The following is a 23,618-nucleotide window of genomic DNA, read 5'->3' on the forward strand; positions in this document are numbered from 1 at the left end:
AGTCGAGCTTTAGCAAGTTCCGCAGTTCTGTTTTTTCGTCAGTGCACTACGGATTTTATTTCTTCCCCTGATCGCCAAAAGCTCACAGTCAAGGACAACCACAGTTACTGTCAAAGAAAGAGCCGGTGGTCGTAGGGCGGTACTTCCAACAGTCCATAGGCGCTGTTCCTGACACTGAGGAAACTGCTAACGAATGTCCAGCCAATCGAAGGAAAAATGTGAGCATCTGAAATTATCGTAGCGATATTTAATGCCGAATCAAACGATAGCTTTCTTGTCTTGTTGTCTTCGCCACGTACGTGTTTCAGTATCACACGTCAGAGCCCGTCAGTACGGCGTCTCGCTCACAAATGTCCGTACACCAGCTCCCGTCGATTGCATCATCGACATGTGTTTCGAGTTGCCTGTGACGTGAATCGCTATTCGACGATTCTCACATTCAGTTCTCTTCACTATTGCGATCGAAAATTCCATTCTGCCAAAAGTGAGGCGGGAACATTTCTGTACAACGCTCACCATGAAGATCTCTTCCATCGCCCTGCTTCTTTCGATAGTGTCGGAAATTTCTGCTTTCACTGTACATTATTCCAACACCAACAAGAATGCCGGACTTCGTTTGACGAGTATGGAATTATCGGCCCGCAAACCCTTCATAACGGGCAACTGGAAACTGAATCCTCAAACAAAAGGCGAAGCCATTGAGCTCGCACTCGGTATTCAATCTTCCATTACTGGAAAATCGCCCTGTGACGTCGGTCTTTTTGTGCCCTTTCCCTTTATTGGCGCTGTACAAAATGCCGTTGGCGACAAACTCGTCGTAGGAGCTGAGGTGAGTCGTGAGGGCGCTCCCCCCTCCTCCGTTCAGAAAAATTCCCGAGCCTGTAATGTGTTACGCTTTCCAAACCATAGAGTCTTGCGATTTGCTCACATTCATCTGCTTCAGATGGTCAGTCCGCAGGATGCGGGTGCCTTTACTGGTGGAATTTCCTGCAGCATGCTTAAGAGCATCGGCGTTGATTGGGCTTTGGCTGGACACTCCGAACGCCGAACAATTTTTGCCGAAACAGACGACGACATCAACGCTCAGTGCCTAAAATTGATTGAAAGTGGCATGAATGTAGTATTGTGCATTGGCGAAACCTTACAAGAATTCGAAAAGGATTTGGTAGGTGCTATTTGTGAAGTCCAACTCAAAAAAGCACTGGCGGGTATCTCCGCTACCGACATGAGTAGGGTTACTATCGCGTACGAGCCAATCTGGGCCATTGGTACGGGCAAAGTAGCAACGCCTGAAATTGCGCAAGATGTGCACGCCACCTGCCGTCAGATTTTGGTCGGTATGTACGGTGAACAAGTCGCCAACGACACCCGCATTCTTTACGGAGGAAGCGTCAGCCCCGAATCGGTCGACGGTCTGCTTGCCAAACCCGACATTGACGGTGCTCTAGTTGGTGGCGCTTCACTTGAGTCGGAAAAGTTTGGTCGTATTATCAATTTTGAAATGGCCGAGGCTCCCATGATAGCGTAGACAAACGAATATTAATGTTATGCTATGGCGACCCTTAATAGAAGGTTCTGAATCCGAAACGGAAGATTTCTTTACAATGATGATTGTTACGGTACAAAGAGATTGCGTCAACTTACCTTATGACTGCATCTTGGTGGTGAGAGATTTTTTCTGCTTTCGCGCATTCCGTTGGAACATTTTTCGGGCCTTTCGACCCAGTAGATACTGCCTTTCTCCGCCATCCGCATCGGGTAGGACTTCCTGGTACTCCCCGGCCTCTTCTTCATCGGGAGAAAAAGAGAACATATCACGCGGACGCGAAGTACTGTCTAGAAGCTTGATGTTAGCCAACACACTATGCTTGGAAGAAGGAGAAGCGAATGCGTCCTGGCTCTCAGAGTTTTCCAACGATGTGTAGCCGTAGTCAACCTCTCGGGAAGGTGCGGTTTGGGGATCTACGACAGAAGGTTTTGATTTCTCTGATACCGATCGCAAAAATTCGAGCTTTTTCTCTGGGATGTTATGAAGCGGATTCCGGCCGTTAGATTGTGCTAGATCTAGCTGTATAACAGACGAATCGTTCGCGAGATCGCCTCCCTGCACTAGACGTTGTAATGCAACCAACCCTCGTGCTCGGTTCAGTATACTAATGCGTGGCATTCGATTCCTATCGAAGCGAGAAGTTTCAAGTTGAACAGGAACTTCCACTGGGGGATCAATATTGTACATGCTCCGTACGCTCGCTTCTTCCTCCCATTCTTGTTGCATTTGCAGAACTGCTCCTCGACGAAAAGTCGCACTCTGACGCTTGACCATTTTTCGAGCCGCTGCTTCAGGGGTGTCTTCATTAAATCCATTTGTCAGCCGTAGCTCGTATCCAGTGGCTGGTGTAGATGGCGGTTCCGTGTCGTTTTCCATTGCAAGGTTCGTTTGAGACAGCGTCATGTTCACAACGTTCTGAAGCTCTTCAGGTCCAGTCCTGTTTAAGAAGGAAGGACGGGGAAATTTGATGTGCTTTACCAACTCATCGACATCCTCTGTCGAATACTCACTACTATCATGATGGAGGCCGTGGTTAGGATCTCTCGCTGGTGATGCTGATTTAGAAGTGTGGGCGGGGGGAAGCAGAGTATTTTCCGTGGTCGTCTCGTTCCAGTTATCCGCACTGGTTTGAACAGTAACTTTGCCCTCGTGGTTTAAGAACTTCGGATTGAGAAATTTCAAGGAGGTATTGACATCCTCGCATGGACTAGCGTTTGGCATTGCTTGCGATTTCTGCGACGGGGTCTTGTCGCCGACATGCGAGGTTCTGCTGCATCCGTTTCGCCTTTTCTTGAACACTCCACCGTGATACTGCGTCATTACGGAGGTCCTCCGACGCGAACCTTCGCTGGCCTTGATCAATAAAGACGCGTGCAAGCCACTAGGTAACAAATATCGCTCAAATTCGGGGTCTAAAACACGTTTCTTACTCATGGCCCCTGTGTGGATGATCAATCGTCCAAAAGCTGATAAAGATATAACCACCTGAAAGAAGAGGAACAGGACAACTCCGACCAGGAGCCACTGAAAAGGCCCGGCCATACATTCTGCCACAGCTAATATGAGCCATAAAAGAAAGAGGTACAAAGAAGCCACTACAAACCGCGAAGGTAGCGACGTTACGTATTGGCCCATGGAGGAGCGTAGCAAGCAGTGGGAGTTGGTGTCCGAAATGGCCCCGATCATACCCCAGGCGGTGAAGGTAGCCACAAGACCAATAACAGTTATACATGACCCTAGAGCTAGTACAACTCCGATATAGAATTTGAGAGAAGTGTAGTTTTGATCATGAAGTGCCGCTCGCATTTGTGTTGAATCCTCAGATGAATTGAACAGAACATTCATGTTGGTGCCGAGTAACAGCGACAGAAATACCATGTTGGAGGAGAAGCGCTGGGTAGTATAGTCTCTAATTTCTTCGCCGCTAGGTTTCGCCCAAGCCACGTGGCGACGCCACAACGTAGTTTGATCGACGGTCACGAAGAATTCGTAGGGATGCAACAGCCCAACAAGGCTCATCCATGTTCCGTGTGTAAAATCCTCGAGCTCACTGGATGCATTCGGAATCTGCACCGAGTTCCAGAGCACCATCCTCCTCTATTTCAAGGCTTGGAAATTGCAGAACTTTCACACCTTATGGATGCTTCAGATTAAGTGTGGTGCATGTTCTTGTAATCCGGTAGAGGTGTAGGATTGCGAGATGGTCACAAACCCATTTGTTGAACACGGCAAAACAGCACAGATTTGTGCGACACCTGCGACTCTAGACGAAAGATGAAGTTCATTCGAAAAACGCTACGTACTTATGGTCACCTTAACATCAACGTAAGGATGTTTTGCAAAATCAGGTTGTTGTCGTATAAATCTCCCATTTTTGGATCGAAATATTACTTTTATTTTTCATTGTAAAATAATTTGTTCAAAAAGATATTCACCAAAAGGTTATATAGACAGAGGGTTATCAGACGAAAACAAAAAGTAATTATACAAATCAGGTGAAGAAAAATGTTGAATTCCTCATAGGTGGGAAGAATTGTATTTGTCACTACGATGTCGTCAATGGAAGGAAAATAGGGCACGTCTGTCCCTCGTACCGAATACACTTCCGTCCAACCAACCAAACATAATCTCTTTCATTTTAAGTTCTTTCAGCTATTCCCTCTCACTATCAGCATTCTCTTGACAGCAACCATGGTGAAGAAAAAGGGCAAGTCTAAGCGTTCCACGCTCAAAGACAAGTACAAAATTCAACGGCGGACAGCGGAAACGAATCGGAAACGCCGCAAACAGGGAAACCGTGATGCGGCCAACGGCGTGGTACGACATGACAAGAATACGAAAGACCCCGGCATTCCCAACTCGTGGCCCTTTAAACAGGATCTTTTGAAAGAAATCCAGCGTTCACGGGAGCGTCAACAGCAGTTGCAACAAGAAACGAAGGATCAACGCCAAACCGATCTGAAAGCACTTCGGGATCATCAAGAACAGGGCGGCACTGCACGGACAGTAAAGGAGCTTATGGAACAAGCCAATCGCGACCGGGCTCAGTATGCCGCTAAACAAGAAGAAGAGGACAACAGCGACGATGATGGAGATTCTGGCGAAGGACAGCGTAAGGATGGTACTAAGGCTGCGGGGCAACAGTCTCGTCGAGCTTATTTGCGCGAGTTGAAAAAAGTTGTTGACACGGCAGACGTTGTCTTGCAAGTTTTGGATGCCCGGGATCCGATGGGATCGCGGATCAGTCCAGCCATAGAAAACGTTATTCTTTCACGTGCCGATAAGCGTATGGTACTGGTTTTAAATAAGATTGATTTGGTACCGAAAGAAGTTGTCGGGAGCTGGTTGACAACCTTGCGACGATCACATCCTGCAATCGCCATCAAGGCGAGTCAGCATGGGTCATCGAATAGTGATGATACAACTTCTTCCGCTACTACTGTAACGGTTCCGGTTGGTATGGATGGTCTGTTGCAGTTGCTCAAGAACTACGCACGTACTGGAGGAACCGGTGGCAAAAGCAAGACAACCATTGTGGTTGGAATAATTGGGTACCCAAATGTTGGCAAGAGTAGTATCATTAATGCTTTGAAGCGATCACGTGCGGTTGGTGTCAGTCCCAGGCCAGGTTTCACAACTACGATGCAGGAAGTTGTTTTGGACCGCAATGTTCGACTATTGGATAGTCCTGGAGTGGTGTTCGATGACAGGTCCGCTTTGCTAGGAAATTGCGTCGATGCAGAATCTATTGAGGATCCCATTCCACCCGTGACGGCTTTACTAAAGCGTTGCAATCATGCGAGTTTGCTAATGACCTATAACATTCCGGCGTTTCCACCTGGCGAAGTCATGATGTTCTTGGCCATGGTGGCACGTTCGTATGGGCGTGTTCTCAAGGGTGGCATCCCGGATAAAGAGGCCGCAGCGCGAGCAGTACTAAAGGACTGGAATAATGGAAAGATTCCATACTACACTGCTCCGCCTAAAAATGTCGGACCAGACGTGTCAACAGACGCCGTTGTTGTTGCAAAATTTGGTGCTGAATTCGATATAACCAAGTTCGATGCCCAAGTTATGGACAGTTTAAAGGACAGTGACGCAATGGATTTTGTACAGTTGGAAAAAGGTCTCGAGGGAGAGAACCACGCGGCAAATGATGTCGCGTTTTTGGCCGGAAGCGATGATAGCGACGAAGAAATGGACGACGACAGTAACGCTTCCCATGATCAGACAAGGAAAACCAGATCTCAAATTGCCGCTGCTCAGGACTACGACTTTGAAAGCCTTTAGTAAAAGTAGATTGCTAGTTGCACAATTTGCCACTTCATTTCTCATTCACTGTCAGAGCGATCTTTTTATCTCTTTTTCGTGCTGGCCGTTGCTTTTTCATTCCCAGCTTTCATCCAAGGCGCTTCATTCGCTGTCTTAATTATGAAGCGATTGTCCATGACCTTATTGTACTGGTAATCGAAAAACAACTCATTTTCGGCATCAATGTCTTTCGTAGCAAAAAATCCGATCCGATAATCGCCATTCACAAACATGGTTCTTGCCTCGCAATTCGGGTTGCTGGAATGATTTAGAAAGCGAGTTATGTTTCCCTTCCGATTGGCATCGATAACTGTCTCCGAATTGAGATTGAACAAGCTTGATTGGTTCTGTTGATCATACAGCTGCCCTCGACGATCGGCTTCTTCCTGGCTTATCAGCTCACCAACATACTCGTGAATGTATTCGCCTTTCCTGAGACTGTATTTTGAAAAACATCCCCACCCAGCGTTCTTGATGCTGGAAGGGGCCAGCATAAGATGTGTGTGTCGACGCATGGTCAAGTTATCGTTGTGGCATTGCTGGTTCGAAATTCTTTTATTTGGAGGATCGCAACAAGTTTGACAGCTACAAAGGTCCGGATCACATTCCCGCTTAGTGGCAAAGCAGGTACACGAGGACGAGCTGCAATTGCCTTTGCAACCGCAGCCACGAAAAAAATTGGGGCTCTTCCAACTCCAGGCGCAGGCCTTTGTGCAGAAAAAGTGATTATCAACGCAGCGACAAATTCCGTCCCAGCAGGGTTCTTCGTGCACGCAGGGTTCAAACGCCGGATGAATTTCGGCCTTTTCGATCTGGCTGTACCAAATCTGGTTGTAGTTGCGAGCGGAGTAATAATTGGCAGGACCCCCTACTTTTTTTCTTTGTGGGATAGGCAAGTCGCGAGACGGGACTTGAAGCTGTTCTTGTTGTGCAAAATGAGACACCTCGTTCAAAGACACACGTATAGTGGCGGCTATTTTGGTCAAATCACCGTCCCAAATCAGGTACAATCGACGGCAAAGGATCTTTTGCGATTCAGTAAGTTGAAACAACGTAGTGGGTCGGCTTTTTCCTTTGCCTCCCTCGGAGGGCTGGGATAATGATGAGATCTTGCTGGTGGTTTTAGTTCCATCTATCTCCAAGGCTTTCGCAAATTCGTACTGGAATGTCGGGCTAGGCTTTTCTTGCAAGCCATGCTTGTTACTGATAACAAGCGCGAAAGTTCGTAATATAAGTGGATGGATCAAATTGCAGCAGCGGCGCATTTTGCCGAGCAAAGATACTTACCAGTCGAAAGTGAAGCAGCGTCTGCAGTACAGAAGCCGATAGGAGCTCATCGCCTTCAGATAAATTGCGAGTTGCGGATCAGCGGCGACCTCAGTCTCGCCAGTGGGTGCTGGCAACTGGGAAACAATACCAACAGAAATAGTTGGCACCAAATGCAACGAACAATGTTGGTACCGCTCTAGGACACGCTCGGAATCTGTCTTTGTAACTTCGGCGATGCATTGGACTAGATCGGTATCTATCTCGGCGGGTCCCTTTAGAATCTCATTTCGGAGAGAATTGTTCACAAGGCAGAGCTGCAGTACCCGATCCAGCGAGGCATTTATTCGTGTCTGTTCGAACCCCGGACCGTATTGTATTTGCCGCTCACGATGACTGGTGTCGTACATAGAAAAAATGTCGTCGCTGGGGTTTTGTGGAGCGATGTCCATCGCGTTTGGGTCTCCATCGGTGACGAAATCGTCAGCAAGTGAGGCTGGAACGTAGGTCAGAACATTATTATCCGGAACGGCATACACGTTGTCAATAACAACACAACTCTGATGAATGGGTATGGCGGGCTCCGACACTGGAAGCTGTATTGCATGGACAGTAATCTGGTTGGAGTCTTTGCCTTGAAATTGCTCACGCACTTTGTAGCGCACGACTTTTGATTTGTTCCTTGTATTTTCAGTTAACGCAGGGTGGCTGGTGGAAGGTAAGAGTGTGTTGAAAATCTTGACGCGGCGTGGAGCCTTTCTTAATACAGGATCGCGATACTCTTTGAGAGCTTTCTGTAATCGCTCGTCTTCGGCTTTCTCTTCGTCGGCACAGACTTTTTGCCAGAGTTTTCGAACTTGATTTTGAATTTCGGCATACTCCATCTTACAAAAGAAGGTATTGGTTTATTGGCAAAGTTTTGTATTACTGTTCATAGAAGTCGAACAAGGACAAATGTGCTCCACTTTGTGCAAGCAATATGTGAAAGTGATTGGTGTCGGCTTTTAGTTCATGGCCGGGTCCGCATAATTTATCACCCGAAGTGCTAGGCTTCGTCTGCTCGTCGATCATTCACTTTGAGAAGTACGGAGACGTTGGTACCTCCCGTAAAAAGATGGTGCTGTTGAAATATTGTCTTATACGACTATTCATCAACCAATCTAATCACAAGTCCCGATGTCGCTGAGATTGTATTGGTTTCCTGTTGACAGAAGCGGCAGAAGGGCAACCAACATCCATTGATTTGGTGAAACGCCGATGCACCCAACGAAGTCAAGATAAGGACGACAAATCCAGTGCCATACTGCCTGAAGACAACATAAGATACAAGAAGGGTATCACCACTATGATTTCTACATCACTTGATCCAAAAAGCTCCAAAAAGCGCCCCCGTTCCATATCTCTGAGAAGCAATAATGGCTGTAGCACCAAAGGACGACTCGCAGACAATCCAACGCAGCAACGTAATCGGCAACGGAAGAATCAGACCAAGCCGACGGCATGGGTCGACCACTGGGAACTGAACGCTGTGGGTAAATCACTGTGTGCAGCATCGGAGCTTTTCGTCGAGAATGCTGATAATTTGCTCACTACGAAGCAAGGGCACGAATTGGGTCAAGCCGAATCAATGGCGTTGTCAGAAGCCATTGAGCGTGTCGCGGTATGGAGAACGCGACAGACACAACTGCCACACATTGTCGAATCATCGGCGGCCCTGGCTGAAATACTGTTGCGCGAGGCCACGACAGCAACTGGTTGTAGCGCCATGGAACTACGACACGCCTACGCATGTGCCGTGATCAGATCGATCAACGGTCTGGCGGACCCACTGCAACAACAACGATCGGTAGCCACCAGCATTGCTTTACTCTGTCGCCAATTGGGTCTTCCATCCTGGCTAGTAGATGTTCGTCACGAGGCAACCCACAATCAAATGCCGACCTTGGCTGTACTCCGCATGGCGGCCAAAACGTTGCTGCAGTACTTTCAAGCTGTCTACTGGAAACCAATCGCAAATATTCCCGTGAACTACAATGAGGAAGCATACACCTTGCTGGAAGAATATGCAAGAAGAACGCTGCCGCGGCAAGCAGAATTCATTTCCGAAGAAGACAATGCTACTTCACAGCAAGACTCTGATAAGTCGGTAGACGATAATGGCAGTCGCGAGGAAGAAGAAGCTATGGTGGGCGGTCGAAGGCTCGGAACAACGACAAATAGCTTTGCCCTACTTATGGAACCGAAAAAGATCAAACCCGTTAAGCTCGAAAAAAAGGAAAAAATAAAAAAGAAGAAAAGAAAGAATGTTTCTGTCGACGCCCTGACGAAGTCAGCTTTGGCATTTGTTCAAGCTAAAATCCCAGTGTCGGAGGCTTTTCGGTCATTGCTTTCCTTTCTCGTATGGGGATTCGGCGGAACTTCAGGAGTCCTAGTTCCGCAGGCTTCCGGCGTCTTTTCGGTGAATAGCTTTGGAGTACAGCAAATACGAAAACATTATATTCCCCTGATTTCGGCGGCTGTCAAGGAATGGCCTGGATTTCATCGAGCACTTTTTATCCATTTGTTTGAGTTTCTCTTTGTATCTGAGCAACGGGTTGTTATTCGACCGGTAGAACCATCATTGGCACGCTCATTTTTCTTTGCTAAGTCGTGGATTCAGCATTTGTTGACTCGCCAATTCTTTGACTTTGTCGATCCCGAACTCGTTCGTACAGACACCGCATTCGAAGAGACTGACTTGATGCCGCTTTCTATCCTTGAAGATGTTGGCTATCCGCTAAATTCTTTGTGCGATCGGCTCGAAATAGCTAAACTAAAAGGATTCGCTCATTTCGATTGCATTGCCTCGGTCGTTGAAACGTTCCGGCACATTCTCGGAGATACGCGAGTCGCTCGCCACGGCTATCCAGAGAGTCAGGCTTTTACCCTACCTGAAAAAGAGTTTACTGCAATTGACCCCTTACAGCTTCTAGAAACTGAGACACTGGAAAACAATGCGTCACTGGATGAGATCGAAGCGATGTTGGCTGGGCAAGTATCGACGACATGCGAAGACGATGACATGAGAAACAAGGCAATCAAATGCAACCCGCCGCTTACAAAGGAAGGAGGAGCTGATTGTAACATTGCACACGGTGCTGTTGTGAATGAAAAACAAATGAACTGCGAATTGGTGGACAATAATTTTTTCTGCGGTCAATCCGACCCACAACCACACCGTAATCGTGAAGAAACAACTGATTTGAGAGGGACGGCTGTTACATCGGAATTAAGTCAGCTACCCGAGGAAGTTTCATCTCTTGACATCAAGTGTGCCAACGAAAGCACAACATTACAGACAGGCTATTCGTTCGGCAATCCGAATAGTGGGCGAAAAACGCGCCCGGTATGGAAATATTGCAAGTCATGGGATGAATGTTCCGTCGGTGCCCTACCGGGACGTCCCTCATAAAAGTCAATACATCTTGGTCTAACAATTTCTATTAACGTGTGTCCACCTTAAATCTGGAGAGTGCTATCATCGGAGAATTGTCAGAGGAACACCTAAATTTCTTCGGTCGCATTTTTAAACACGGATATTTTCGACCTTGACGCGAATAATAGAGTCTGCCGAGAGCTGCATATCATAGCGATGTGAGTCTCGATTCCATGATTTGACTGTCCCGTACTTGCCGTTCAATTCTGGTTTCGACGCGAGACCAACAATCATCCCTACAGTTCCATTCTCTAGGATGATGTTTGTTGGCTTGAGATTTACCACTTTGGATTTGTCCATAACGTAGACGCTGTATCGCTCCTTGTGATCGTTCCATGCAATGATAGTACCTTGCAGCCCATTCAATTCTGGTTGAGCCTGAATTCCGTGAACTTTGACATGGATATGTTGCAGTAGATTATTGGGTTTCACGCGGAGGGCTTCGTCCGAATCCTCGACGGCCACAACGTATCGTCCCGTGGACGGGTCATAGCCCTGAATTTCTCCGCGGTCGCCGTTACGCTCTGGTTTGGCGACCAAATTTTTCAGCGAAACTACGGTTCCGTTGGGAATTGCATCGTATCGCTTTGGTCCCGCCGACTGTCGAAAACTTCCCGGCATGCCGCCAATATTACCAGGTGGCATACCGCCACCAAAGCTAGCGCCAGGCATACCGCCGCCGAACATCATCTGCATTGGGTCCATCCCACCGCTACCTCGGGCTCCGCGAGGACCTCCCATTGAAAATTGTATTCCCGTACCACCCCGCATTCCAGGACCTCCTCTCATTCCACCACCCCCTAATCCTCCAAAGGGGTCGTCGTGCCCGAAAAAGTGTGAAAAGAAGGCGTTGGCATCTTCCGGACTCATGCCACCGTGCTGATGACCGTGTCCGCCACCAGCAGGACGAAAATGAACTCCCCCACCTCCGCCTCCGAAAGGAGAGGGACCACCGTTTTCTCCCATTTGGTCCGCCTGTTCCACACCTGCCTTTCCGTACTGATCGTACAGTTGACGTTTTTTAGCATCGGACAGGGTCGCGTATGCCTCGCTGATCTTCTGGAAGTTTTTGGTCGCTTGCTCATTGCCGGGGTTCTTATCCGGATGCCACTATGCACGCATAACAAACGAGACAACGACGGTGAGGCACCACCTATGAAGTGTGCATCTCGGGAGCGCAAGTGCTCGTGTATGAATAAAGAACGGACGGAAACCAAAGCGTCAATCTTACCTTGACGGCCAATTTTCGGTAGGCCTTTTTTAAAGCACTTTCATCCGCATTTCTTGGACAACCTAGAACTTGGTAATAATCGTCTGACGATAAATTGGGTGCCATGCTGCCGCGAATCCGTGTACAATGATGATCTTGACTGTGATCAATCCCTTTATATAAGGAAATACAAAACAGTCGCTACTGTACGCGTCTGAGATCTGTTTGCGAGGTATCGACCAATAGTGTTCTTCGTTTTTGTAGTTGTGTATTCACAGCCAGAACGAGACTTTTCTCGTTGGCTTCGTGTCTCTATGCGAATGGGTTGGCGTCAGTCTACGTAAAGTAGATACCACACTATTTTGTTTTTTCGCATCTCGCAATTTTCATGCTACCTTGTGCGAAGGCAAAACTCGTGAAGAGTACGGTAGTTTTCTGGGCTCTTCGCATGGGTTACTTTGACTGTCAAGGTATGTTCCACACATCGTCAAGTAACTTCACTGCAGCAAGAGAAAAAGTGCACGATTGACATTCCTTATTCCCCCGGATGTAAACAGAAATTTGACCACATCTGAGAGCTATATATAAATAGCAGAAAATAATTAATAGTAAATGAATCTATTGAGTCATCCAGACAGTCCACTTATCGGTCCGCCCGTCAACCAAATCCTGGCATCGCATGTCGTTTCCAATTTGATGCGGTTCCGTTTTGCGTTCGGGGTCGCTCGCTTCACTGTCGGAGCACCTCAAAGTCGCAACAAAGTGTCAACACTGTTCGAAAAGATTGTTCTCGTATCTTGTTCTTGCTTGGCTCTTACGCAGACTAAACTGCAAGCATAGCCATGTCTCGTATACACACATGCATAGCTTTCGTGGCTTGGGTTTTGCTGGTATGTGACGCTTTCACGGTAGGGCCGCATCATCCCAAGATAACTGCGCAACGATTCATTGGCCTGGCAACGCGGGTCTTTGGTAGTGCGTCCGACGAAATTCTTGCCCGGGCTCGGAAAGCCGCCGGTGTGCCTGATTCCGTCGATGACGAGTATCCCAAAAATTTTGAGGACAAGTTGTTGGCTGACATGCAATCCGCCTTGCTGAAGTTGGAACGCCGAGTGCAGGAAGGCCCTGGCGCCTTGAGTTTGCTCGAAGTGGAAGAGTTGGACGGTGAACTGAGTCGGGTCATTGCCGAAATGCGCGCGAATGGCGACCAGAGACCAATCAAACCGAAAAGTGCCGATCCCAGTGGCGATCTGAAATCCGCGGCGCCGTCCGCGACCGCGACCTCGGTGGGATCCTCGAACTCATTGTTGGATGAAGAAGGCGAGGCCTATGACGGAAAGGGTGGAATGGGGCAACCAAAAGGCACGGTTAACACATGTAAGTCTTTCTGCTGTTGATAATGGGCCGCCGTCGGTTTGCTCAGTGTTTTTCTCTTTGCTATGCTGTCGTTTTCTTGCGTGAATAGATATTATTGAGGGGATGGAGGAAATGAGCTCGGAAGAGTACCGCTTGGCTTTAGAAAGGAGTCTGATTGATCGGCAGGCGGCCCGCCGCCAAGCCGGTGTTGTTGGTAATAAGTCTACTTGGGATTATATGAGCCAACTAAATCCCAACGACAAGGGCATTCTCCGTCGGGATGACGAAGATGACGACGACGATGAGGAAGACGAGCGTCCTAAGAAAAAAAAGAAGAGAAACTTCAAGCCTTTTTGACTGTAAGCTCACAATGCATTTTCTATATCGTCTACTATGGAGTCTGAATGGAGGTCGTAACTTTATAGTGCTAGGCGGCCAGATCAAATACTGGTAGGTTCAATGATGTAATAAAAGTATGAACAGACGTCGAGACACGGCTCGCAAGAGATTATGGAGATAGCTAGTAGCTTTTTCTTAACAGAACACGAAAGAGAAAGAGATCGAACGGGCTTTCGATGAGCGGAACGGAAACTATTCTACCTTGTGTTAATGCCACTGTCGCCATCACGTTGATGGCGATCTTACAGGTTAGCTGTGCTTCAAATTCAGTCTGGCCGGCGCCTCTCCAGGGGAAGGGAATGGGAACTGTACGTCACCGTCAGACTTCGATACTGTCCTATCTTTTCCCCATTGTCACAGCGAGGCGATGTGACCAGTCGATGGATAAAGTCATTGGATGAACTCGAACGAGCATCAACGTTAGAGACTCTGTGTGTTGTATTCGCAGCGGAAGAACCATGGAAAGTCTAAACGTATGGATCACCGGAGTTTACGAGGCTGGACCGGTCATAGGTGGTCTAGCCGCGCTCGGATCTTTGGTTGCAATTTCTCTGGGAGCTCAGGTACGAGAAATGATATGACAATAGCTTTTCCAATGAATGAACTGCCCACAACGGCGATATGTGCTCATGTGTGCTTTATCACAGACGCTATCGTTTGTATACAAATCTTTCATTCGTCCAGGCAAAGATTTAAAAAAGCTGGGAAAATGGGCCGTGATTACTGGTGCAACGGATGGAATCGGAAAGGCTTACGCGATGGCTTTGGCGAAGAAAGGAATGAATATCGTTTTAGTCAGTCGTACAGAAGCCAAGTTAATGGACGTGAAATCCGAAATACAGGGAAAATACAATGGAATCGAAGTGCAACATGTTGTCTGTGATTATTCTAATTTTGACAAGGCCGCACAAGACAAGGTCCAGAAGAGTCTCGAAGGTCTCGAAATCGGGATTCTTATCAACAACGTTGGTGTTAGTTACCGCTACCCTCAATTCTTCCACGAGCTCACTGATGACGAAGTTAGAGCCCTATTGATGATGAATATTGATTCTACTGTTTGGATGACGCGAATTGTGTTGCCTGGCATGTTGGACCGCAAGAAGGGTGCTATCATCAATATTTCATCGGGATCAGCACTCTACACTCTCCCGTTGCTTGCGGAATATTCAGGAGCTAAGAGTTTTATCGAGAAGTTCTCCCGTGCTCTCAACGCAGAATATAGTGCCAAAGGAGTCACTTGCCAGTGCCAAGTTCCCTTTTACGTTGCGACGAAGCTCGCAAAGATGCGAAAGAGCTTGACGGTCCCAACGCCATCCGAGTTTGCCGCCATGGGCGTGCGATGGATTGGATACGCGGATGCCCTGGTTCAACCTTTTTGGTTGCATGGCCTTCAGGCCTGGGTCATGTTCCAGCTTCCGGAAGTGGTCATCGCGAAAGGTATCATGGCCATGCACTTGGCAATTCGCAAGAAAGGGCTGAAGAAAGATGCAAAGATAGCTGAAGACGCCATGAACAAGACAAAATAAAACGACAGTTCCAATCGATGAGACTGTTTGCCAGAGGGGTAGTTCGCTAAGGAAATCTTTTTACCAAATAAACGAATAAATGAGGATCATTTACAGTCACGACCAAACAGGCAACCGATTTGAACCAAAAGCTTTCAATAATACAAATAAGCATTGCATCTTACAACCTAGGATGATTTCTGTTTTCGCGATCGTCGACAGTGTGAGTAAAAGGTAAAAACGATCTAAATTTCTGGCTGACATGTGAGAATCTGATCAACCCTAGGTCGTACCCGAGGGCCGTGCCAGGATGTCACCAATCAATTTTTTGAGTGGCTTCTTCCATCTATACAGTTCGTCGCACCCAAGCATTGTACAACGGGAGGTTGTCTGTCTTGTCCTTTCGTCCTTCCATAGGTGCACGACAAACAAATCGACGATTGCAATACCCTATGCTCATGTTTTTTAGCATTGTGCTAAGAATACCGACAAGACGGCGCTTCTTTCTGCTTCTCAGTGTAGCATCTATGCCCACCTTCCATAACCGGGTACAGGCGTTCTCTTCATCCAGAGTAACGTTTTTCGGAAGGAAGGTCCTTCGAAATTTCTCTCGATTAGATTGCATGTTAAGTTCTATGGCCAAGTCCGAAGACGCTGACGGTGTAGTTGTATCAAGGTCGTTCGAAAATGAACTATGGCTGGATTTGAGAGGGACAGCCATCTTTCCAAAGCAAGCGTTGGGCTTTCTCCAACAGGTTTTGTTCGACTGTGAAGAAGATATTGATAAAGAAAATAGAGGAAAATGCGATCAGCCCATTCTCAACGTTGTAAGCAGAGTGCTACTATCCGAAGAAGTATTTGCAAAGGTTGTTGCTCTTCCCGAATACTCTTTAATTGATTTTCTTTATGTATCACAAACCCACGATCTCATGGAAATGTGTCGGGACACAGAACAATCTGTGTCTATTGGTAGAATGCTCGCATGCTCGCCCCGAACGACCATCGACCCTCTAGCAGCCCTGGACACATATGCTCTGGGAGGATGGCTAATGATTCATTCCGAAGAAGATGACCTTCGTGATTCAACTGCATGGATCCAGCAGCAAATTTCGAGCCTGGTCGAATTCTTGGCCGGGCGAGCCAGTTCTTCTACAGCATCTGCGTCAGGCCTCTTGATACCCAGTTTGAACACCGGTTTTGATCAGACGTCTTTGAACGGCGGCGTTGCCATTTGTTGTCCAACGAAAAATGCGTTGGTGCAAGTGGATTCTATTTTGGCGCAATCGCGATACACGAGCGTAATGACGACAACGACCGACTCGGGTGTCCTATTACCGATAACCAGCAGTGCCGAGTTTGGTCAATCATCATCATCACAAGCCGCGCTTGTGTTGCCATTCGATGCGCTTCTTTGGAGAACGGCGATTCAGATGAGAGCAAGCGAAGGTGACGAGCTGGATATATAAAAAGCCTAGATTGTTGTAATTTCGTTACTTTTCAATGACGATCGTTTGACTAGGCAAAAGGACAAGATCCATCAGTTGGTCGTACTCTTCCACCGGTACCCGATCTGTGAGCTGACATTCAAGGCCCACGGCCACCAAAAAGGGGGCACTTACTCCTTCCCCTAATGTCATACGCGCAATGAAGCGATCATAGTACCCTTTCCCTTGACCGAGTCTGTTCCCCTTCTCGTCGAAAGCTAAACCAGGAACCACAATCACATCAATATCGCCTGGTGCCGCCGGTATCAGCGGAATATGCGGAGGAGGTTCAGGAATACCCCACTTATTGAGGGGCCACGAGTGATAAAACAATTCGCCTTGTTTGATTCCATCATCCTTGACAACTTTTATCAGTTCCATGTCCGCTTGCTCAAAGTTCTTGCCAACCTGTGGAACGTAGACCTGCTTCTCGTTTTCTGATGCATTCTTTAACGCTAATTCGGTAGATATCTCGCCTGTTGGCATTGACAGAAAGAGTCCTATGGATCTAGCTTGCCGATACTGAGGGAGCTCAAAGAGGCGGTCCCACACTCTAACACTTTGAGCGCGAATTTCCTCCTTAGAAAGAGCTTTCAATTTCGACCGAATTTCTTTCCGTAATTCTTTCTTGCGCGCAATGACTTCATCGCAGGGGAAAGGCCTCGATGATGACATATGAGAGGAGTTCCGGAACAATGAAACCTTCCCTCTCGTTCGTAAATTGCAATTTTGGCTGATGAAGCTTGACGGACAACAGGGGGGAAAGAAAGCCGGATAAAATGGAATAGCCTTGTTCATCGGCCGCGCTTGGACTCAACGTGCCCCTGTCTGTGTAATGTAACTCGCAGTAATCGTAAATGGTTTTTCTTTTTGTGCACCGTTGCACGATTGTGAACAGGGTAACGTTGATTGGGCGTCTGGAGTCCGGAATGTCGCTGTATTCCTTCATTCGAAGAAATGAATAAGAATTCACAGCTATCACAGTCAGGTTTCAAACCAAAACACATGTAAACATCCTTTGGAGCGATGGGATCGAAGAACTGACAGTGAGGACCAACCCATGGTGACATCCTCTGTAAGCTGCCTCTTATCTTCTAAAATCTCTACCGACAGGCCCGGATTGACTTTCGGTCTCGAGCCGGCATCTGGCAACAACTAAAATTCCCGCTGTGCAGGGTGTTCCGGCCAAGATGAGCAACATGTACGGGTACAATGACTACGATGGTCCGCATCGTGCAATGGCTCGATTCTCTCTGGAGGCCGACGACGAGGACAACCCACTACAGGCTGGATTTTGGATGGAAGGAGATTCATTGGCGCCCCCTTGTGGAACAGCCGTTCCAACGATTCATCGTATGCTGGATTTTGCTCAAGTGTCGTCGAAGGACGTCGTATATGATCTGGGCTGCGGAGACGCTCGCGTATGCTTAGAAGCGTTTGCTCGAAAGAAATGCCAAAGTGTGGGCGTGGAGGTGGAGGCAGATTTGGTATCTAGAGGTCGGGAACTCATTGCGCGACTCAATTATGTAGATCAAGAACGCTTGCCTTTCATTATTGAGCAGGATTTACGAATCGTCCTCCGGAACCTTGTTCGCCTAGCTGCCAAAGCTACAGCGCCAACAGAACAGTCGGACGATATTGGTGCTCTACCTCTACCAACAATCATCATAATGTATTTGCTTCCAGAAGCTCTGGCAGAACTAGAGGACAGCCTGAGAGAATTATTGCGGCTATTGCCGGAGTCATTTCGGATACTGTGTAACACGTGGGGTCTCAATAGTCTTGTACCCCAGCAACGAATGGATGTCAAAGAAGAAGGTGGAGCGGTCACCCCTCTATCTATATATACACGCAAAAGCCTTTGACTCAATCTATAGATCATTGTCGCTTGTCCCAAAATGGTCTACTGGCATGACAAAGGTGTAAGTAGCTTATTCACCTCATGCAAGAGAAAGAAGAACACCACGACTTTAATTGGAAGCAGTTGATTAAAATCAATCCCTTTCGAAGTGGCATAAGAGCACAAGCAGAAAAAATCTCGGAAAACATGCGAAGTCCAACATTTCGGCCATTTCTATATTTAAATGGGAGCTGGGTGGATGCTTAAAGCTTGGTGTGGCTGGATCGGCAGTTTTTAGAGTGGGAAAGCATTTAGCCATATCATTCCTTCAGCAGGCTCCTCGCTTTGTCAGCTGGCACCAGAAAATTCCATCGCCCTCAACAGTTGCCTGTTCAAATTTTTAATGACACATCTCTTTCAGCCATGGCGGTTCGGTTTCCTGTAACACTGTGAGCGACGCTGGGACTCGTTTCTGACTGGTCCCACGGTTTATTTGGAATGAAATCGACTTTAAAGGTTTTGAGTCGGTACGCACTAAATCTCTTTTTCAAGGATGTCGTTCATGTCAATTTTAAGACTGTCTATTGACCAGCCGCGATCGAATTGGTTTGGTCGCATACAAGCGTTTCACTGTCAGTAGACAAAGGATTTGCCTAAACCGTTGTGTTTCGTGTTTCGTAGGATACTCACGGAGCAACAAGATCTAAAATATTATCCTCATAGCGCTCTAGCTGAAGCCGATGAGGTAAATACGGCCGAGAATAGGTTTAATTTTAAACTTGAACAAATGTGTCTTGTTCATTCCGAGCGCAAGGTTTATAAACTATCTGCCAACACTGTGATTCAAGTGTGGACACTTTTTGCTTCACCTCAGATAGCAAAACGACTATTTACTTCGAGAGCAGTCTCTTATTCGTTTTGGGGATCCTAAATCTATGATAATTAGAGCGAGCGTTTTACAGAGTGCGTGTTCGAGATTGTATTTACAGTTAGTGGTGGAAGATTTCAGAGCCTTTGCGTTTTTGTTGTGTAGGGAGCGGATGCCAGAAACATCCTATCGACTATCGAGCTAAATGAACAAAGTATTCATCGGTTATTCTGCAAGCTATGATTGGCGAAAATACTTCGTGTTGCTCAAAGCGTGGCTTCATATAAACAAAGGTAAGGGAGCGGAGAGTGTTTATCGACAGATGCGAGGCCTATGAGCAGCTGGGTTATACTATTTTGTGCGGCTGGCGCAATGAAGATTGAGCAGGCAAAAAGTCTCGTAGACAATGTCCGTATTCAGATCGATTACAATTAAGCTGAATGCAGAGAAAATGGCTTTTAATTCTCCAATCTCACCGAAACTACACATCGCAAAAAGCGACATAGCGGGTGGTGAAGTACAAAGATAGCTCCGCAAAAACATCAATCCGTAGACTTAGCGCCGACGCTTGCTGCTTTGATTCTGCTTTCTAGCAGGCTCGGGGTCCAAATCTTCGTCACGGTTTCGTTTCCGTCGGTCATCTGCTGCCGCAGCTGCCTCCATTTCGTCCCAGTCCAGCCCTTCCTCTTCCAGATCTTCATCAGCATCGAAATCTTCTTCATCGTCGTCATCATCAGACACAAACTCATCAACCTCTTCCTCTTCGTCGGAGGCCTCGCTCTCCACCCGGTCATCACCGAATTCTGAGTCGTCCTCGTCTGGATCCTCGTCTTCTTCGTCTTCCCGTCCAAACATACGGAGAAATTCCCACCCGGCTTCCTTTTCAGTGACTTCGTCTTCTTCAGTGTTCATGTAGAAGCGATCGTCATCCTTCACGGTTGCTGTAATTTGTTTCCAATTTAAGTTCATTGGACCTTCAGTATATGTGATTTCCATGTCCGTCAACCATTCCTGAATTGCATCCTTGTCTCCGTTTGGAATCATATCGATTCGCCAAGGCTGCTTTGAAAAGTCCTTGTTTACAAGCACCATATCAAATGCTTTACTCATATACGTGACGCGCTCAAAATGAACGTGGTCAACGTGCTCAAGATCCACCACAAAAAAAGGAGTCTCGGTCAGATTCACGAGGCAGTTCAAAGTAGGTACAATATTGACCATTTCCTTGTGCGGATTTCCAGTAAAGCCGAGGTCGCGATATGGAATGTCAAATTCAAGTTCATGTCCATTTTTCTTGGCAACAATGTCCACTTTCTTGCAGAACTCTTTGAAGGCCTGATTCAGCTTCTTTCGGAGCTGACGTTCGCGCTGCTCATCATCCATTTCGTCAGGATCGTACATGCTTCGTCTTGCGTTGTCCACAGCTTGGCTAGCTTCAATCACTTCTGTAAAGAATTGGATATCAAGATGCTTCTTTTTACCAACCATAATCGGGTTCTTCAAATGAAAGTGAATCAAAACCATGATATCGCCTTCACATGGTTGATAGATAGCGTACTTGATGTTGTTGTACATTATGTCAACAATTTCACTCCGCGTTGAAATGAAACGGAGACCATTTGAATGTGCCTCCAAGTTACCTTGAGTCTTGCGACCCGCAAAGACAGGGCGCATAGTTAAGTCTGCCAGTCGAGGAACGCGTTCGTTCTTTGTTCGAATCAGCTTTTCTTGTTTCACGAGCGTGGCTTCCTCTTGTTGTAATAGCTCCTTCTGCCGCTCACGCTTGCGAAGCTCTGATATCTGACGGAAAGCCTGTCATCAAAATTAGTGGTTAGGAGAACAATTCCTGGTAGAGGTTAACGAACGATATTGGGCGTACCAGAGTTAGATTGTGTCCATCCAAACTACGAAAGGTCATCTCCCGAACAAAGGAAGCGTAAGGAGCGTACTTTTGCACCAATTTTACCATATTTTCTGGAGCGTCCTTGCCGACAGCCATACCGGCGGTGTAAAAGTTGATGCGCAATAAAGTTGCATTGTCGGCGTCGGGCATAACAACATTTTTGATGGTGCTTATGTGAAAAGGGACAGGATTTCCGCAAATCGGAAGTACAACGCATTTGCTTGCCATATCTACCTTTACTTGATTGGGTTGCACATTGTCAGGATAGTCGCGAGTTCGTTTGTAGCTTTCCAACTCTTCAACTTCATCATTTTCATCGTTGTCGCCCTTCTTGCGATTGGCGCGAGCTAGCTCACGAAGGCGCTCTTCATTACGCCGTGTCATGAGCGAGATCTGGCGACGTTCTCGCTCCACAACGCCTTCATTCGCATCCTGCATGGCGGCCGCATCCTTGGCAAGTCGCGACGACTGACGGACTCCAGCGGCATCCCTCTGTTTTGCCACTTTGCGAGCATATTCCTCGTCACCGTCGGGAGCGTCCGGAGCTTCTACACTTTCCTCGCCATCGTCATCATCATCCTCGTCGTCCTCGTCGGCGTCTTCGTTGATATTGTATGCTACATCGGTCAAGTTCTTGCCCATTTTGGTCATGACGTCCGCCGTATTCGTTGTCACGCTGACCATGTCAGAAACGACCAGAGCGTACGTCGACAGCTGCTTGACCTGTTGATAGCGTTTGGATGCAGATGAGATATGTTTGCCAACTGATCGCGGGCTAGAAACTGTTGTAACCAATCCTACTTACTTGACTCTTGTCGGGTGTGGAAGCCCGATCGGATTCGGACAGGGTCAAATTTTGAAAACCAATCGACAAACAAAAAACCATACCGACTTTGAACGACGCCGTATTTTTTGGCGTCAATAGAAATGCATTGTCACGAAAATCCAAGCCTGTCGCAAAGCCCAGGTTCTTCGGTAAATGGGCGACCAAATACTCAGAGCCTGGCTTGCCCTCTAAATACGCTATGGCAGTTTCGTAGACATCCTTGAGTTGGCGACCAACCTTCATAACTTCCAAACAAGCTTCTTGCACTTCGAGCAAGACGTCATATGTTTCGGATACCTTTTTGGGTGGATCGACAAGGAAGGTCCGGCTCATGTTGCTACAGTATGATTTGTAGCGCGCCCCAATGGAAACCAGAATAACATCGTGTTTGAGCTTTTCAGCGGATGACTGCGCCGAGACTTTGAGATCGTAGGCGCCGCCTGACTGGACAATAGGAAAGTAGCAGGCCTGTACATCTTCAGGGGGTACTTTGAGATTGATTTTCGTCGGATCTTCCAGGATCTCGTCCACGTACTTGGCAAGGGCTTCGTGCGTGATGGAGGTTTCCGAGTCAATAATCTCCTCCATACGCTTGACGTAACCGTGTTTCATGACCTTGTTGGCCAAGACGGAACTCTTTTTCAGCAGATCAAGCTCACTCTCGTCTTTGACTGAAGTCAAGAACGACAGTGCCGCAGAAACGTCGACCAGCTCGACGCCGTTTTCTTGACCAGCGGTGAGTTTTTCCTCCCAAGGACCGAGAATCCCGCCGGCTTGGCTGTTCCCCGCTCGCTCCTTGAGAATGACGCCGACCACGCGCTTCGTATTCTTTTCCCCACCGTCCACATTCAGACCCGCTTCTTTCCAGAGCGAAGCGTAGTTCGCCTCATTGCCGTCCTGTTTGTTGCGCAGCAGCAAGTGGATATCTTGTAGTTTAGACTTGCCGGTCTTGAGTTCCGGTAGCGCTTCGAGGGCGGGACGGACGAAATCAAGCTTCTTTTGCGTCGCCAACAACCAAACGTTTCCATCTTTGGTGAGCAACAAGATTGTGTCGGGAAGTTCGTAACCAAACAACCATTGGTGCAGCGTTACGGACTTTAGATAGGGCTGATCATCGTCCAGGGGACCACGGTGCAAGACGACGCAGTCCGCTTTGTTCCACACCGTTGCACTTTGTGAACGACAAGCAGCAAGGAGATAGAGTGGTGAGAAGGCAAAGAGGTACGGGAATGCAGTGACAATGAGAAAACCAGAACGGCAGAGAAGCGTTCGTAGCGAAAGCTTGGAATGCCTAGACAAAAATGTGAACTCCAACCACTCGGGATAGATCTGCATGCACATTTTTCGTCCAACAACGACTCATTTTTCTACGTACTTGTGTTTGAGAAAATGAGACTGCAGCTTATTGAGCCGCGTCAAAAAACGCTTCACATCCAGTTCCGCCATGGTCCTGTCCCGAATAGGATCGTCCTCGGCGCGATGCAAATAGACGTTGGTGGCAGGAGAGCCCATGCCGTGGATCCCAGCGAGGGTTCACCGTAGAGGGGCGAGGCGACCAAGGCAATGATAATCCGATGAATGGGAAGCGCCTGCGCGCGAATGGAAAGGAAAATACCGTCGCATAGC

The 23,618-nt window shown here is 47.5% G+C and overlaps 12 protein-coding genes across 12 annotated transcripts; 7 read left to right on the forward strand and 5 right to left on the reverse strand.

Annotated features, from left to right (window-relative positions):
- Positions 1-461: 461 nt before the first annotated feature.
- PHATRDRAFT_18228 (triosephosphate isomerase) lies at positions 462-1,528 on the forward strand (the record flags this gene model as incomplete). Its single annotated transcript, XM_002177666.1, has 2 exons — positions 462-829; positions 944-1,528. Exons 1-2 carry the CDS (start codon positions 518-520, stop codon positions 1,526-1,528), a joined length of 897 nt encoding a protein of 298 aa, XP_002177702.1. The 5' UTR covers positions 462-517.
- A 117-nt stretch (positions 1,529-1,645) lies between these two features.
- On the reverse strand, positions 1,646-3,640 carry PHATRDRAFT_32815 (predicted protein; the record flags this gene model as incomplete). The annotated part of the gene is made up of 1 exon (XM_002177986.1): positions 1,646-3,640. The coding sequence occupies one exon, from the start codon at positions 3,638-3,640 to the stop codon at positions 1,646-1,648; it is 1,995 nt and encodes a 664-aa protein (XP_002178022.1).
- Positions 3,641-4,360: 720 nt separating this feature from the next.
- PHATRDRAFT_2182 (predicted protein) lies at positions 4,361-5,536 on the forward strand (the record flags this gene model as incomplete). The annotated part of the gene is made up of 2 exons (XM_002177667.1): positions 4,361-4,460; positions 4,557-5,536. Coding segments are annotated over 2 exons (1,080 nt in total), but the record flags the coding sequence as incomplete, so codon positions are not given.
- Positions 5,537-6,006: 470 nt separating this feature from the next.
- Positions 6,007-6,324, reverse strand: PHATRDRAFT_6698 (predicted protein; the record flags this gene model as incomplete). The annotated part of the gene is made up of 1 exon (XM_002177987.1): positions 6,007-6,324. A coding segment is annotated over one exon (318 nt), but the record flags the coding sequence as incomplete, so codon positions are not given.
- Positions 6,325-8,471: 2,147 nt separating this feature from the next.
- PHATRDRAFT_43579 (predicted protein) lies at positions 8,472-10,577 on the forward strand (the record flags this gene model as incomplete). The annotated part of the gene is made up of 1 exon (XM_002177668.1): positions 8,472-10,577. The coding sequence occupies one exon, from the start codon at positions 8,472-8,474 to the stop codon at positions 10,575-10,577; it is 2,106 nt and encodes a 701-aa protein (XP_002177704.1).
- A 1,017-nt stretch (positions 10,578-11,594) lies between these two features.
- Positions 11,595-11,913, reverse strand: HSP40A (chaperone, dnaj-like protein; the record flags this gene model as incomplete). Its single annotated transcript, XM_002177988.1, has 2 exons — positions 11,595-11,711; positions 11,833-11,913. Coding segments are annotated over 2 exons (198 nt in total), but the record flags the coding sequence as incomplete, so codon positions are not given.
- Positions 11,914-12,580: 667 nt separating this feature from the next.
- On the forward strand, positions 12,581-13,524 carry PHATRDRAFT_43581 (predicted protein; the record flags this gene model as incomplete). The annotated part of the gene is made up of 2 exons (XM_002177669.1): positions 12,581-13,188; positions 13,277-13,524. Exons 1-2 carry the CDS (start codon positions 12,654-12,656, stop codon positions 13,522-13,524), a joined length of 783 nt encoding a protein of 260 aa, XP_002177705.1. The 5' UTR covers positions 12,581-12,653.
- Positions 13,525-13,955: 431 nt separating this feature from the next.
- PHATRDRAFT_25360 (short-chain dehydrogenase/reductase acting with NAD or NADP as acceptor) lies at positions 13,956-15,261 on the forward strand. The gene is made up of 2 exons (XM_002177670.1): positions 13,956-14,129; positions 14,214-15,261. The coding sequence occupies exons 1-2, from the start codon at positions 14,025-14,027 to the stop codon at positions 15,090-15,092; spliced, it is 984 nt and encodes a 327-aa protein (XP_002177706.1). The 5' UTR covers positions 13,956-14,024; the 3' UTR covers positions 15,093-15,261.
- Positions 15,262-15,706: 445 nt separating this feature from the next.
- PHATRDRAFT_32822 (predicted protein) lies at positions 15,707-16,521 on the forward strand (the record flags this gene model as incomplete). The annotated part of the gene is made up of 2 exons (XM_002177671.1): positions 15,707-16,369; positions 16,417-16,521. The coding sequence occupies 2 exons, from the start codon at positions 15,707-15,709 to the stop codon at positions 16,519-16,521; spliced, it is 768 nt and encodes a 255-aa protein (XP_002177707.1).
- A 40-nt stretch (positions 16,522-16,561) lies between these two features.
- PHATRDRAFT_32823 (predicted protein) lies at positions 16,562-17,230 on the reverse strand (the record flags this gene model as incomplete). The annotated part of the gene is made up of 1 exon (XM_002177989.1): positions 16,562-17,230. One exon carries the CDS (start codon positions 17,228-17,230, stop codon positions 16,562-16,564), a length of 669 nt encoding a protein of 222 aa, XP_002178025.1.
- Positions 17,231-17,564: 334 nt separating this feature from the next.
- On the forward strand, positions 17,565-19,195 carry PHATRDRAFT_43583 (predicted protein). The gene has a single exon (XM_002177672.1). The coding sequence runs from the start codon at positions 17,746-17,748 to the stop codon at positions 18,418-18,420; it is 675 nt and encodes a 224-aa protein (XP_002177708.1). The 5' UTR covers positions 17,565-17,745; the 3' UTR covers positions 18,421-19,195.
- Positions 19,196-19,659: 464 nt separating this feature from the next.
- On the reverse strand, positions 19,660-23,438 carry PHATRDRAFT_18239 (predicted protein; the record flags this gene model as incomplete). The annotated part of the gene is made up of 5 exons (XM_002177990.1): positions 19,660-21,075; positions 21,143-21,634; positions 21,719-21,883; positions 21,972-23,163; positions 23,368-23,438. 5 exons carry the CDS (start codon positions 23,436-23,438, stop codon positions 19,819-19,821), a joined length of 3,177 nt encoding a protein of 1,058 aa, XP_002178026.1. The 3' UTR covers positions 19,660-19,818.
- Between the last annotated feature and the right edge of the window lie 180 nt (positions 23,439-23,618).

This window comes from Phaeodactylum tricornutum, chromosome 2, assembly GCF_000150955.2.
Source record: "Phaeodactylum tricornutum CCAP 1055/1 chromosome 2, whole genome shotgun sequence".
NCBI lineage: Eukaryota > Bacillariophyta > Bacillariophyceae > Surirellales > Neidiaceae > Phaeodactylum > Phaeodactylum tricornutum.